The sequence below is a fragment of the Ovis canadensis genome, chromosome 24 (assembly GCF_042477335.2).
Source record: "Ovis canadensis isolate MfBH-ARS-UI-01 breed Bighorn chromosome 24, ARS-UI_OviCan_v2, whole genome shotgun sequence".
Lineage (NCBI taxonomy): Eukaryota > Metazoa > Chordata > Mammalia > Artiodactyla > Bovidae > Ovis > Ovis canadensis.
The window spans coordinates 45,646,441-45,663,277 of NC_091268.1; the positions used below are offsets into that span (position 1 = coordinate 45,646,441).

The 16,837-nt window shown below is 36.6% G+C and overlaps 1 protein-coding gene across 2 annotated transcripts in view; it reads right to left on the minus strand.

The window, feature by feature from the left end:
• The window catches only part of AUTS2 (activator of transcription and developmental regulator AUTS2), a 1,204,224-nt gene that overhangs the window by 677,385 nt on the left and 510,002 nt on the right, over nucleotides 1–16,837 (minus strand). For both annotated transcript variants that reach the window (XM_069570963.1, XM_069570962.1), the window contains exon 3: nucleotides 11,230–11,331. In XM_069570963.1, the coding sequence (XP_069427064.1) occupies nucleotides 11,230–11,331 (102 nt within the window). The remainder of the gene's footprint in view (nucleotides 1–11,229; nucleotides 11,332–16,837) is intronic.

Here is a 16,837-nt window from a genome sequence, read left to right on the forward strand (position 1 = left end):
GCTTTGTAGTAAGTTTTGAAATTGGGAAGTGTGACTCTCCCAAACACAGTCAATACTGTGTTGACTTTTAGGGGCTTCATGCCATTTCATATGATTAGGAGTGTCTGATTTTCCATGTTGCAAAAAAAAGATGTTGGAATTTTCACAGACATTGCACTGAATCTGTAGACTGCTTTGAAGGGTATTGATATCTTAACAATACTCAGTATTTCTATCCATGATCACAGAATATCTTTTGTCAGTTTCTTTTGATCAAAAGGAAAACAAGTTTAGGGAAACCAGTAAAAAAGATCTCAGTAACTAACTATACAATCCTGTGCTCTTGTCCCTTGACCTAGTGTGCTTTCATTTCTCTACTCTGTGATGAAATTATGATTAACTAACCCTGGAATAATTTCCAGGGTCAATATGATCTTGTATTAAAAGCACAACAAAATCTCAGAACAGTTATTGAAGCATTAAGTATTGTTAACAAATTAGATAAGAAATAGTTATACCTTTAAATTTACAGTTTCACAAACTTAATGAAACATATAAACACAATGAAATATTCTTGTATATATATTCATACTCACAGTGAAAGACTGAGTATTCTTTATTTATATATTTGATACTATACCACATTAAAAGAAAAGGTAATCATAACTAAGATATTAAGAGTTCTGGAAAAATATTATAGTTTTTGTTTATCCTGCTTAATTCTTGTACAAAATTGCTTCTGTGCTCAGTCACCAGCTCATGTCTGACTCAGGCTCTTCTGCCCATGGGATTTCTCAGGCAAGAATGCCAGAGTGGACTGCTATTTACTCTCTAGGGCACCTTCCCAACTCAAGGATCGAACCCATGGCTCCTTTACTGGCAGGTGGATTCTTTATCACTGAGCCACCCAGGAAGCCCAAGAATTTAATAGTCCATAATATCAAATGTCACCCTAAATCTAACAATCTTTCCTGAGAGGTACAGGAAGATCTCTGTGTCTTAGGGTTGCCCACCTTGGCTGACAGAGAAATGGACAGTAAGAAGTTTTGAATACATACCCCTAAGATACCTGTTTATGAATTATATATAAGAACTATTCCTTATTAAATTGAATACTCAGTTCATTTCAGTCGCTCAGTTGTGTCCAACTCTTTGCGACCCCATGAATCACAGCACACCAGGCCTCCCTGTCCATCACCAACTCCCTTTTCAGACTTACATCCATCGAGTTAGTGATGCCATCCAGCCATCTCATCCTCGGTCGTCCCCTTCTCCTCCTGCCCACAATCCCTCCCAGCATCAGAGTCTTTTCCAATGAGTCAACTCTTCGCATGAGGTGGCCAAAGTACTGGAGTTTCAGCTTTAGCATCATTCCTTCCAAAGAAATCCCAGGGCTGATCTCCTTCAGAATGGACTGGTTGGATCTCCTTGCAGCCCAAGGGACTCTCAAGAGTCTTCTCCAACACCACACTTCAAAAGCATTAATTCTTCGGCACTCAGCCTTTTTCACAGTCCAGCATGACTACCGGAAAAACCATAGCCTTGACTAGATGGACCTTAGTCGGCAAAGTAATGTCTCTGCTTTTGAATATACTATCTAGGTTGCTCATAACTTTTCTTCCAAGGAGTAAGCGTCTTTTAATTTCATGGCTGCAATCACCATTGGCAGTGATTTTGGAGCCCCCCAAAATAGTCTGACACTGTTTCCACTGTTTCCCCATCTATTTGCCATGAAGTGATGGGACTGGATGCCATGATCTTCGTTTTCTGAATGTTAAGCTTTAAGCCAACTTTTTCACTCTCCTCTTTCACTTTCATCAAGAGGCTTTTTAGTTCCTCTTCACTTTCTGCCATAAGCGTGCTGTCATCTGCATATCTGAGGTTATTGATATTTCTCACGGCAATCTTGATTCCAGCTTGTGTTTCTTCCAGCCCAGCGTTTCTCATGATGTACTCTGCATAGAAGTTAAATAAGCAGGATGACAATATACAGCCTTTGATGACGTACTCCTTTTCCTATCTGGAACCAGTCTGCTGTTCCATGTTCAGTTCTAACTGTTGCTTCCTGACCTGCATACAGATTTCTCAAGAGGCAGGTCAGGTGGTCTGGTATTCCCATCTCTCTCAGAATTTTGCACAGTTTATCGTGATCCACACAGTCAAAGGCTTTGGCACAGTCAATAAAGCAGAAATAGACGTTTTTCTGGAACACTCTTGCTTTTTCCATGATCTAGAGGATGTTGGCAATTTGATCTCTGGTTCCTCTGCCTTTTCTAAAACCAGCTTGAACATCAGGAAAATATTAGTAAAGCTTAATTTCTATTTTTTAAATAAAAAATAAGTCATAATATTTTTCCCTATAATACACTGGATCATCTTGTACAGCATAAGCAAGAAAACTACTTTAGAGAATTAAAAAAGAAGAAAACAAAAGGGGAAGTTTTTTGCTCTTAATGATATATCGTCACTTGACTGCATCTTGAAACTCAGAGACTCTGAACACTGTCTCATTTTTAAGCCAAAGCAATCTTGAGAAAGTACAACAAAGTTGAAGATATCAGGCTGCCAGACTTGACACTATACTACAAAGCTGTAGTAACCAAAACACTATGGTGAGTAAAGTGAGTGAAAGTCACTCAGTCGTGTCCGACTCTTTGCGACCCCATGGACTATATATTCTCCAGGCCAGACTACTGGTGTGGGTAGCCTTTCCCTTCTCCAGGGGATCTTCCCAACCCAGGGATCGAACCCAGGTCTCCCGCATTGCAGGCAGATTCTTTACCAGCTGAGCCACAAGGGAAGCCCTAAAACACTATAGTCCTGGCACAAAAACAGACACGTGGGTCAATGAAACAGAATAGAGATCACGGAAACAAACCAACACTCACATGATCTATTGATCTATGACAAAGGAGGCAAGAATAAATGATAGGGAAAAGAGAGTATCTAATGAAAAGTGTTTGGAAAATTGGACAGCTACATGCAAATGAATGAAAGTGTACCACTTTCTCATATTATATAGAAAAATAAGCTCAAAATGGATAAAAACTGAAATATAAGACCTGAAAACATAAAACTGAAAACCAGAAACAGGAGGTTTAAGTCCAAATCCTGAGAACATCACAGAAATCCTGAATCTTGGGAACATTATTCGATAGGAGCTCATCAAAGGCTTCCATACCTACACTGAAACCAAGCACCACCCAAAGGCCAACAAGTTCCAGAAAAAGACATACCATGCAAATTCTCCAGCAACACAAGAACACACCCCTGAGCTTCAATATACAGGCAGCTCAAACCTACTCCAAAACCATTCACGTCTCATAACCCATTACTGGACACTTCATAGCACTCCAGAGAGAAGAAATCCAGCTCCACCCACCGGAACTCCAACACAAGCCTCCCTAATCAACAAATCTTGACAAGCCACTGATACAACCCCACCCACAGTGAGGAAACTCCATAATAAAGAGAACTTCACAAATTCCCAGAATATAGAAAGGCCACCCCAAATGCAGCAATATAACCAAGATGAAGAGACAGAGGAATACCCAGCAGGTAAAGGAACAGGAGAAATGCCCACCAAACCAAACAAAAGAGGAAGAGAGAGGGAATCTACCTGAGAAAGAATTCCAAATATTGATAGTGAAAATGTTCCAAAATCTTGAAATCAAAATGGAATCACAGATAAATAGCCTGGAGACAAGGATTGAGAAGATGCAAGAAAGTTTTAACAAGGACCTAGAAGAAATAAAAAAGAGTCAATATATAATGAATAATGCAATAAATGAGATCAGAAACACTCTGGAGGCAACAAATAATAGAATAACGGAGGCAGAAGATAGGATTAGTGAAATAGAAGATAGAATGGTAGAAATAAATGAATCAGCGAGGAAAAAATAAAAACGAATTAAAAGAAATGAGGACAACCTCAGAGACCTCCAGGACAATATGAAATGCTCCAACATTCGAATTATAGGAGTCCCAGAAGAAGAAGACAAAAAGAAGGACCAAGAGAAAATCCTTGAGGAGATAATAGTTGAAAACTTCCCTAAAATGGGGAAGGAAATAATCACCCAAGTCCAAGAAACACAGAGAGTCCCAAATAGGATAAACCCAAGGTGAAACACCCCAAGACACATATTAATCAAATTAACAAAGACCAAACACGAACAAATATTAAAAGCAGCAAGGGAAAAACAACAAATAACACACAGGGGGATTCCCATAAGGATAACTGCAGATCTTTCAATAGAAACTCTTCAGGCCAGGAGGGAATGGCAAGACATACTTAAAGTGATGAAAGAAAATAACGTACAGCCCAGATTACTGTACCCAGCAAGGATCTCATTCAAATATGAAGGAGAAATCAAAAGCTTTACAGACAAGCAAAAGCTGAGAGAATTCAGCACCACCAAACCAGCTCTCCAACAAATGCTAAAGGATATTCTCTAGACAGGAAACACAAAAAGGGCATATAAACCCGAACCCAAAACAATAAAGTAAATGGCAACGGGTTCATACTTATCAATAATTACCTTAAACGTAAATGGGTTGAATGCCCCAACCAAAAGGCAAAGACTGGCTGAATGGATATAAAAACAAGATCCCTATATATGCTGCCTACAAGAGACCCACCTCAAAACAACGGAAACATACGGACTGAAAGTGAAGGGCTGGAAAAAGATATTCCACGCAAACAGAGACCAAAAGAAAGCAGGAGTAGCAATACTCATCTCCGATAAAATACACTTTAAAACAAAGGCTGTGAAAAGAGACAAAGAAGGCCACTACATAATGATCAAAGGATCAATCCAAGAAGAAGATATAACAATTATAAATATATATGCACCCAACATAGGAGCACCGCAATATGTAAGACAAATGCTAATGAGCATGAAAGGGGAAATTAACAATAACACAATAATAGTGGGAGACTTTAATACACCACTCACATCTATGGACAGATCAACTAAACAGAAAATTAACAAAGAAACACAAACTTTAAATGATACAATAGACCAGTTAGACCTAATTGATATCTATAGAACATTTCACGCCAAAACAATGAATTTCACCTTTTTCTCAAGTGCTCATGGAACCTTTTCCAGGATAGATCACATCCTGGGCCATAAATCTAAACTTGATAAACTCAAAAAAATCGAAATCATTCCAAGCATCTTTTCTGACCATAATGCACTAAGATTAGATCTCAATTACAGGAGAAAACTTAAAAATTCCAACATATGGAGGCTGAACAACACGCTTCTGAATAACCAACAAATCACAGAAGAAATCAAAAAAGAAATCAAAATATGCATAGAAACTAATGAAAATGAAAACACAACAACCCAAAACCTGTGGGACACTATAAAAGCAGTGCTAAAAGGAAAGTTCATAGCAATACAGGCATACCTCCAGAAACAAGAAAAAAGTCAAATAAATAACCTAACTCTACAACTAAAGCAACTAGAAAGGAAGAATTGGAGAACCCCAGAGTTAGTAGAAGGAAAGAAATCTTAAAAATTAGGGCAGAAATAAATGCAAAAGAAACAAAAGAGACCATAGCAAAAATCAACAAAGCCAAAAGCTGGTGCTTTGAAAGGATAAATAAAATTGACAAACCATTAGCCAGACTCATCAAGAAACAAGGAGAGAAGAATCAAATCAATAAAATTAGAAATGAAAATGGAGAGATCACAACAGACAACACAGAAATACAAAGGATTATAAGAGACTACTATCAGCAATTATATGCCAATAAAATGGACAACGTGGAAGAAATGGACAAATTCTTAGAAAAGTACAACTTTCCAAAACTGAACCAGGAAGAAATAGAAAATCTTAACAGACCCACCACAAGCATGGAAATTGAAACTGTAATTCAGAAATCTTCCAGCAAACAAAAGCCCAGGTCCTGATGGCTTCACAGCTGAATTCTACCAAAAATCTCGAGAAGAGCTAACACCTATCCTACTGAAACTCTTCCAGAAAACTGCAGAGGAAGGTAAACTTCCAAACTCATTCTGAGGCCACCATCACCCTAATACCAAAACCTGACAAAGATGCCACAAAAAAAGAAAACTACAGGCCAATATCACTGATGAACATAGATGTAAAAATCCTCAACAAAATTCTAGCAATCAGAATCCAACAACACATTAAAAAGATACACCATGACCAAGTGGGCTTTATCCCAGGGATGCAAGGATTCTTCAATATCCACAAATCAATCAATGTAATTCACCACATTAACAAATTGAAAAATAAAAGCCATATGATTATCTCAATAGATGAAGAGAAGGCCTTTGACAAATTAAACATCCATTTATGATAAAAACTCTCCAGAAAGCAGGAATAGAAGGAACATACCTCAACATAATAAAAGCTATATATAACAAACCCACAGCAAACATTATCCTCGATGGTGAAAAATTGAAAGCATTTCCCCTAAAGTCAGGAACAAGACAAGGGTGCCCACTTTCACTGCTGCTATTCAACATAGTTCTGGAAGTTTTGGCCACAGCAATCAGAGCAGAAAAAGAAATAAAAGGAATCCAAATTGGAAAAGAAGAAGTAAAACTCTCATTGTTTGCAGATGACATGATCCTCTACATAGAAAATCCTGAAGACTCCACCAGAAAATTACTAGAGCTAATCAATGAATATAGTAAAGTTACAGGATATAAAATCAACACTCAGATATCCCTTGCATTCCTATACACTAATAATGAGAAAGTACCAAAAGAAATTAAGGAAACAATTCCATTCACCACTGCAACGAAAAGAATAAAATACTTAGGAATATACCTACCTAAAGAAACTAAAGACCTATATATCGAAAACTATAAAACACTGATGAAAGAAATCAAAGACGACACTAATAGATGGAGAAATATACCATGTTCATGGATCGGAAGAATCAATATAGTGAAAATGAGTATACGACCCAAAGCAATCTACAGATTCAATGCAATCACTATCAAGCTACCAGCGGTATTTTTCACAGAACTAGAACAAATAATTTCAAGATTTGTATGGAAATACAAAAACCCTCAAATAGCCAAAGCAATCTTGAAAAAGAAGAATGGAACTGGAGGAATCAACTTGCCTGACTTCAGGCTCTACTACAAAGCCACAGTCATTAAGACAGTATGGTACTGGCACAAAGACAGAAATATAGATCAATGGAACAAAATAGAAAGCCCAGAGATAAATCCACACACATATGGACACCTTATCTTTGACAAAGGAGGCAAGAATATACAATGGAGTAAAGACAATTTCTTTAACAAGTGGTGCTGGGAAAACTGGTCAACCACTTGTAAAAGAATGAAACTAGATCACTTTCTAACATCGCACACAAAAATAAACTCAAAATGGATTAAAGATCTAAACGTAAGACCAGAAACTATAAAACTCCTAGAGGAGAACATAGGCAAAACACTCTCCGACATAAATCACAGCAGGATCCTCTATGATCCACCTCCCAGAATACTGGAAATAAAAGCAAAAATAAACAAATGGGATCTAATTAAAATTAAAAGCTTCTGCACAACAAAGGAAACTGTAAGTAAGGTGAAAAGACAGCTTTCTGAATGGGAGAAAACAATAGCAAATGAAGCAACTGACAAACAACTGATCTCAAAAATATACAAGCAACTCCTGCAGCTCAATTCCAGAAAAATAAACAACCCAATCAAAAAATGGGCCAAAGAACTAAATAGGCATTTCTCCAAAGAAGACATACGGATGGCTAACAAACACATGAAAAGATGCTCAACATCACTCATTATTAGAGAAATGCAAATCAAGACAACAATGAGGTACCACTTCACGCCAGTCAGAATGGCTGCGATCCAAAAGTCTACAAGCAATAAATGCTGGAGAGGGTGTGGAGAAAAGGGAACCCTCTGACACTGTTGGTGGGAATGCAAACTAGTACAGCCACTATGGAGAAGAGTGTGAAGATTCCTTAAAAAATTGCAAATAGAACTGCCTTATGACCCAGCAATCACACTGCTGGGCATACACACCAAGGAAACCAGAACTGAAAGAGACATGTGTACCCCTATGTTCATTGCAGCACTGTTTATAATAGCCAGGACATGGAAACAACCTAGATGTCCATCAGCAGATGAATGGATAAGAAAGCTGTGGTACATATATACAATGGAGTATTACTCAGCCATGAAAAAGAATACATTTGAATCAGTTCTAATGAGATGAATGAAACTGGAGCCGATTATACAGAGTGAAGAAAGCCAGAAAGAAAAACACCAATACAGTATACTGACACATATATATGGAATTTAGAAAGATGGTAATGATGACCCTTTATGCGAGACAGCAAAAGAGACACAGATGTATACAACGGACTTTTGGACTCTGAGGGAGAGGGAGAGGGTGGGATGATTTGGGAAAATGGCATTGAAACATGGATACTATCATGTAAGAAATGAAGTGCCAGTCTATGTTTGATACAGGATACAGGATGCTTGGGGCTGGTGCATGGGGATGATCCAGAGAAATGATATGGGGTGGGAGGTGGGAGAGGGATTCAGGATTGGGAGCTTGTATACACCCATGGTGGATTCATGTCAATGTATGGCAAAACCAATACAGTATTGTAAAGTAAAAAAAAAAAAAAAAAAAAAAAAAAAAAAAGACCTGAAAGCATAGTAAAAAAAAAAAAAAAATCACAGGCAGTAATCTCTTTGACATTAGTCTACCAATTTATTTTGGATATACCTCCTCAGGAAAGGGCAACAAAAAAGCAAAAATAAACAAATGGAACTACATAAAACTAAAAAGCTTTCTGAACAGCAAAGGAAACTAACAACAAAACAAAAAAGTAACACTGATTTGGAGAAGATATTTGCAAGTGATATTTCTGATAAGGGGTTGGTACCCAAAATGTATAAAGAACTCATAGAACTCAATATCAAAAAAATAAACAACATGATTAAAAAATACACAGAGAACCTAAATAGGCGTTTTTCAAACAAGACATACAGATGGCCAATACGCACATGAAAAATGTTAACATCATTAATCAGCAGGGAAATGCAAATCAAAACCATAATGAGATTATCACCTCACACCAGTTAGAATGGCTGGTATCAAAACAACAAGAAACAACAAGTGTTGTTAGTATGAAGATTACACAAAAAACTAAAAATAGAACTACCATATGATCCAGCAATTCTACTTCTACTTCAACAAACAGTAACTCAAAAAAATATATATGTACTCCTCCTTTCATTGCACCACTATTTACAACAGCCAAGATACGGAAGCAACCTAAATGTTCACCACCAGATAAATGAATAAAAGAATACTATACACTGACACACACATACAAAGGAAGACAACTTAGCCATAAAGAAGAATGAAATCTTCTCAGTGGCAGCAGCACAGATAAAGCGAAGGATACTATTCTAATTGAAATAAGTCAGAGAAAAATGAGTACCATATGATTTCACTTATACATAGAATCTACAAAACAAAGCAAAGAAACAAACGAAACAGAAACAGACTCATAGACGTCGAGAACAAACAAGTGGTTGTCAAAGAGCAGAGAGGAGATTGTGGGAGGATAGACAGACAAAGTCAGTAAAGGGAATTAAGTATAAACTTCCAGTTATAAAATAAACATATCACAGGAATGTAAATGAACCCATAGAGAATACAGTCAATGATACTGTAACAAATTTGTATTTTGATAGATGAAAGCTGGATTATTGTGGTGATCATTTCATAATGCATTAAAAAATATCAAATCACTATGTTGTACACCTGAAACAAATGTAGTACTATATATTAATTATATGATGCTGTGCTGTGCTTAGTCGCTCAGTCATGTCCAACTTTTTGTGACCACATGGACTGTAGCCCGCCAGGTCCCTCTGTCCATGGGGATTTTCCAGGCAAGAATACCAGAGTGGGTTGCCATGCCCTCCTCCAGGGGATCTACCCAATCCAGGGATTGAACCTAGGTCTCCCACATTGCAGGTGGATTCTTTACTGTCTGAGCCACCAAAGAAGCTCAAGAATACTGGAGCCTATCCCTTCTCCAAGGGATCTTCCTGACCCAGGAATCAAACTGGGGTTTCCTGTATTGCAGGCAGATTGTTTACCAGTGAAGCTACCAGAGAAGCCCATATTAATTATAACTCAATTTAAAAAGAAAAAGAAAGATGGTTAGAATCCTGAACTTACCACCTGTGGTGACTAAAGGGTAATCTGCAGCTTCTGGGGAAAAAAAAAAAAAAGGAAGAAAGGAAAGAAAGAAGAGGGAAGGCAGAGAGAAGGAGAGGAAAAGAAGTGATGAAAGAGACAAGAAGAGAAAAAAGAAAAGAAATGGAAATTTCCCAAACTGAGTATGCTAATCACAAAAGGTAAAATGGTGTTATTTCCGGGAATGCTCTTCAATGGTTACCCAAATTACTTTTTTTAGTAACAGTAGAATTATTTTCTTCCTCTAGTAAAAGTTTTTTGCAAATAAATCAAACAGACTGGGAGGAAAAAAAGAATACTGTCTCAATCTGTTAATGTTCCCCCTACTTGATCTACTTTAAAGGAAAGTTTTAAAATGTTGCTCTCAGGTGCAAATATGGGTCAAGGATCCTGTTCTATGACACATTAGGGAGGGGTGTGAGATGACCCCAAGAGGGCAAAAGTGGTTCTGTGCCTTGCTGGCACACTGAGGCCAGGAGAGTGGTTAGAACGGGTCTAGAATGCTGACAGACCCCCTTAAGAGGCAGGTAGTGTGTGCTCATGGAGGGTTTTCCTCTAGAAATCAGAAGGAAATTTTAATTCCTTTACTTGCCAAGTAAGTGGTGGGTTAGTCATCCCTTCCAACAGGAATAAAATGAAAGAAAGGGGCTGTTACAGATCTCACAGGTGAAAAAAAGGTCCACATTTAAGTACGTCATCTCCCAGTTGCAGCATTGCCAGACTAGTTCTTTCATTTCTAACACTGATACTAAAAAGTATTATCACTTCCTTTTGTAATCTATTGTTTCTAAGCTGATAGACACGCCCAAACCACCTTGTAATTCTTTAAAACACATTTTAAGTCAAACTAGAAAACAGAACAATACTATAAAGCAAGGCTCAAATATGTGTCTGCCGAGAGAGGAAAAATGCTTGGATATTCACAAAATGATGTGAAGGGATGTGCTGGTGAACTGAAACTGGACTCAGGGGACGTGTGGTCTGGTGGTTTCAGCTTGTTTTCTAACTTACGTCGCTGAGCCTTTCCCGGGAGCTGCTCCTGTGGAAGCCTTTGGATTCTCCACTGGCGCTTTCACTGTCACTGTCCCTGCAGCTGTTCTGCCCTGGCTTGAGCTGAAGGAAGAAGAAAAGAGAAAAAAGAAAAGTGTCAGTGGTCTCCTCACACAACTGCTCCTTCACCCTTATTCTTCAAGCCTTATCAAAAATGAACACTTAAGGTCCTGATCTTTAGCATTTTTTTCAGCTTCTGAACAGGGCCAGGCAAGCCGCTGTAGAAAGAAATGTAGAGGATAGTAAGATAAGTAAAACATTTAGCATAAAATGTCAATGTAGACAAAAAGACCTGCGCAAGCCTTAAACAATCACTTGAAAAGTCTAACATGAATCTTGGAGGGTAATCTTCCCTGAGATTTTTCCAATCCAGGTTTTACCAGCTATGATTTCCATCTTATTCTCTATGTCCTCTTACGGACAAGAAAAAAAGAAACAACAAAGAGAACAAAAAACAAGTTTTTTTTTTCCTAAGAGAAAATGATGAGATTCTTTATATTATCCTTTAACCCCTAGGGAGACAATGACCCTGTTTTTCAAGATAATATTCTAAAGGTATTTTAAAATACCAAATTAAGACCTACAGCTTAAGTAAATTAAGCCAGCCTCCATTCAACAACTATGTATTAAGTATAACATCTGAGACTGAAAGTAAAAACTAGAGATATGGTGCTTATTGACCAACTTAAACAGTCTCTGCTGTTTAATAGCTTGACAAAGCTGTTACCAGTTTCTACACATTTACTGGCTCTGATTTTCATGTTCAGGATGTTGGACACATTTACCCAGATCAGATTTTCCACTCAAAATGAACAAACACACAGAACAGCAAACCATGAGTCTATATAAGACTGAGTCAAATTCACATGGACCATTAGTCTGTGATGTTATCACCAACTACGTTTGCAGAGAAGCCAAGCAATGCGATGCAAGTTACAACACACAGCCCCTTTACAATGTGCTCACTCTAGCAAGAGAAAGACAGAGCAGGATAAACAGAGTCAGCAACACAATGAAATACATACACGCTAAATGAAAACCAGAAACGAGCCAGTGATGTTAGGGGGAAAGGTAATCTCTGAAGTCTTGAATTGTAAAAAAAGATTAAGCACCTATGGCTGAAAGGAGAGAAGAAAATACTCTTTATGAGAGAAAGTCAAAAAGAAAAGGCAGGGAAACCAACATGCTAGGAAATGATCAGGAGTCTTATTGGAATTTAAAAAAACAAAAAACAAAAAACTTCTTTTGTGAGGAAATACGAAGAGGGAGGCATGGGTCAAAAAATGGGCAATGTCAAACAGAACACAAGCCCCTTATTTCTGGGTAGCAGGAACTTCAGAGAGCAGAACAGGTAACAGGTACCAAACATCTTCGCTGCAGATTTTCATGTGGCTCTGGGACCATGGGGGAAGATGAACCAAGAAGAATGGAGAATGAAATCAAATCAGCATCCCTTGTAGCTTTAATGTGCCTCTTTAAAGACTGCAGTTCAGACCTGACTTTTGGTCATACCATCTAATCAGCTATTGCCAAATCCCTGCTATGTAAAAGGCATTCTTTTTTTTTTTTTTTAATTTCAACATTTCTACAAATCCTCTTTTATCACTTCCTTCTAAAATCCCTTTCTCCAGGAAGTCTTCTCTAATGGAACCAAGAAAAATGATCCTAATTTTATTCTGTATCCTCCTGAGCCCTTAAGTACTTAGTTTCCTCCTAAGTTACTGTTAAACCTGCTAATTCTAAGTTAATTCAGATGCAAGCTATATGAGCCTTTTCTTATTACTATGGAATAAAAGTTAAGAATACTATCATTCTCTTCAAGTTTTCATTTTTATACTTGTAATAAAGGGGAATTTAACCTAAAATGAACATCACTTCCTTTCAATTTCCTGAACATGTCAAGTCCATTCCTGTCCTGTACTTTTTCACACTAGATTTTCTGTCTGGAATGCTCACTCTCATTCTATCTGCACTTTTCAGGTCAAAGTTTTTTTTGAAGCTCAGATATTATCTCTTCCACCATGGTCTTTAAAGCGTTCTTCCTCTATATATTTATTTTTTGACATATGCTTTCAAAGTCTAGCAAGCATCTCATTTTTCATTAAATGCCTTTTATAATTGTGATATAGTTTATCAAGTTTGAAAAGGCCTGCATTAAATATATTTATACTAATGATAAAATCTGTGTGCGGAATGTAATTCATAAACAAGTGTCGGAACTCTTATCTCATTGGATCTCTGAGTTAAGTAGAGGCAGGTAAAACTAGCTCCAATGCGTGGAATGGAAAAATAAATAAATAAAGGAAATCTGCTTGGAATTAGCGAACAGATTGAGGACTAACCCCATGTCTCTACTGCCTACTGCTATCTTCATTGTAATTCATAGTGCTTGTTTAAATGTTTACATTTAACCTGGAAATAATGATTCTGTGGTAGATCAGTATTCTCCCATATAATTTATTTTCAATACATCTGTGGTAACTTTATTCACAAAAAAAATCTTATTAGGTAACATTTGATCAAATAATGTTTATAAAAACTAAGTCCTCCAACTTAGAGGAGAAATAAACATCAAACTGGGAATTCAGAGAATAAGAAAATCAAGACTTTTCCTAATGCTCAAATGGCTTAACAAAATCTGGACTTTCCATTTGGGTTTCTTCCATGTTTCTTCATGGAAGGAAAAGGATGACTTCAACAAGAGACCCCAGTGGCCCTGATGTAAATTATCTGACTAAATGTTGATCTAGGCTAAGAGCAAAACCCAAGAAAAACTCAGAGGAAGCAGCTTACTAGCCCTTCCTTATGTCCTGCCAGCAAAAGCACTTCAGTGAATTCTCTTCAGAGAGCCTTACATAAAATCCACCCCTATACCACCTCTTTCACCTCCAAAGCCAGGCTCAAGTTTAAAGGAAACTTAGGATTTTAAGCTGTCAGACAGCTCAATATTTCAAAGATATAGACTGACTACAGTAAGTACTAAAGCTAACCCACAAGATTTCAGGCTAAGAAGTATTCCTTCCTAATCCCATGAATACATTTAAGACTGGCATTTTCAACCACATCCAATGGATCATTCGGGGTAGCATAACTAACTCAGAAGTTGTAATCCTTCACCTGAAACTCCCAGCTATTACCTACAACCAAGAGACATTACAAAGGCCAGGTGCTGGCTTAAACATTTAAAGACCTAAGAAAAATCAATCTGCATGCATTGATTTCTTCTAGCATTCACAGCAGCTCTGTTATAAGGAAGTTTCAGCTATAAATGAAGCAGTGAAATTTTTTACTATCAGTCTTTAGATATCTAAGGACCTCACTTATTTAAAAATTACTACAATCCACTCGTTTTAGAAGTTTCTAACAATTAGGTATAATATAGTTTAAGAATCAGAACTAAGAAAAAAACAGTGAAAGGAAGCTAGCATCGAGCATGAGTGGCTGTAATACTAGCAGGATTATCATCTTTTGTAAAATATAAGAAGCCAGAGTGTTTTCATTAGATTTCATAGTCAGCAGTATATTTACCATGCTCTGAAACTGTGTTGTCATTACAGAGTTAACTATTATTAATGACTAATTAGAAAAATAATGATACATGGTTTTATTATGGCTAATGAACATGTAACAGAGTCCCACTGCCCCAGACTGAGGGAAGGTGGAGCAATTCTATGCACACCTGGCACGATTTGAGAGCCAGGCTGTGCCATTCTTTTCAGTGTGTATATGGAGAGTTCCACAGATGCAAGATGTTCAGAAGGTGTCATTAACCCTTCAAACAAAACTCACAAAGGGATGAAGTATGTGAGAAGATACCTAAGCCTAGCGCTCTAGAAGACTGATGTGACTGACTTATGCAGTGCCATGCACAAGAACAGCCGAAAGTAATCTCCTACCACAGTTTTGGTTCCTCAAAGCACCATAAATCTTATCTTGGACTGCTGAGTATTCCTGCAGGGATCTAAATGAACAACATACAACATTTCTTGAAAGTGCCAATAAGCACCAAATCTCCTGTTCAACGATATTTTAAAATATACCTCCACTAACATCAAAACAGTTGAGTATTTAATCTCATAAAAGTGGTGTTTTATTTTTCCCATATAAAACTGTCCCCAAGTAGAGAAAGTTTCATAGATTGAGTGGCATTTGACTGTTTATTTCTTAGGTTTTAAAAGGTATTTCGGAGGAGAGGCACAGAACCAAAGTAAATAACTTAATGAAAAGGTTGGACACGTCCAAACAAGCTAGCGGGAAATAACTAGTACAAACAAAATTACAAAGTTGAATAGAAAAAACTTGTTCTTAAGAAATAAATATTGTACTTTTAAATGCACAATAATAACATGTGACAGAAACAAAAATTAAGTTCTGGAAACTAGGGTAGTACAAGGAATTTGTGTGAAATTTCTCTGGGATCAAAGAATCAGAAGTTATACTGTTATTGTTTTCAACAGTTAGAGAAAGAATTTTAAGGATTTCATAATCATAAAATAATCACTAGTAAAATTTAAACACTAAAGTTATTTGCTTTCTAAGTTACTATCAAATGTAAAAGAATAATAATCATAATTAACAGAAATGTAAAAAAATAAGGGAAACAGCAAGAAAGCAAGCATATGGTTATTATAACAATAACATACATGGATTAAGCGCCTTTTTTTTTAAGGCAAGGATATCTAGTTTGTATTAGGTAAAGTAAAAAAAAAATGTATTTGTTGGTCATAAAGCACTCCTAAATTTTAAAAGAGAAAAAAAGACAAAATATTAGAAATAAATGGCTAAATTATGTGCCAAAGATAATCATTTTATAGCAATAAAAGTATAATATCTACTTTTTACACTTCTGTTCTTTATAAAAGGAAATCAACAGGAGTTAGAAAACTTTAGCATGCTACTTACACTAAGAAAATAACAGGAAGGGACCCAGGGGTTAAGTGTTATAGAACTCATTTTGACTCAAGCAATACATATTAAATTAGGTAACTTATATAGACCACATCTTCCAGAGTATCCAGGGGACGTTACCACAAACTGAAGATAAAGTAGGCTACAATGAATATCAAGGTACTAAAATTCAGAAACTACATGAACAGCCTTCTGGATAGTAAAAACTAATGACATTTTAAACTGAATATCCATATTACCTAGAGATTTTTATTCAATATAAAGATAATAAAAATTCTCTCCACAATTATAACTGAGTCATTGAAAAAATAACAAACACAGCACTTATAAATTAAGAAAGTGAAAATTATAAATACATAAGTAAAAACATTTAACAAGATCTGTTATTTCTGTGCTAGAGATTAACTTCTGTATTTTCTACCAGATTGGAAGTAACAGAAATAAATAGCTTAACTACAGAGAACAAAAAGTAACACAACAAGAAAAACAACAGTGGGGAAGATTAGAGAAAGGAGATTACAAAAAGAAATACTACATAATGAATTGGAAATTTAAATATTATACAATTAATAGAGTAAAATTGGGAGAAAAGCCTACAAATATGAGACATACTTCTTATATATCTAAGAATAAAGATATAAAAGTCAAAACCCAGAAATAA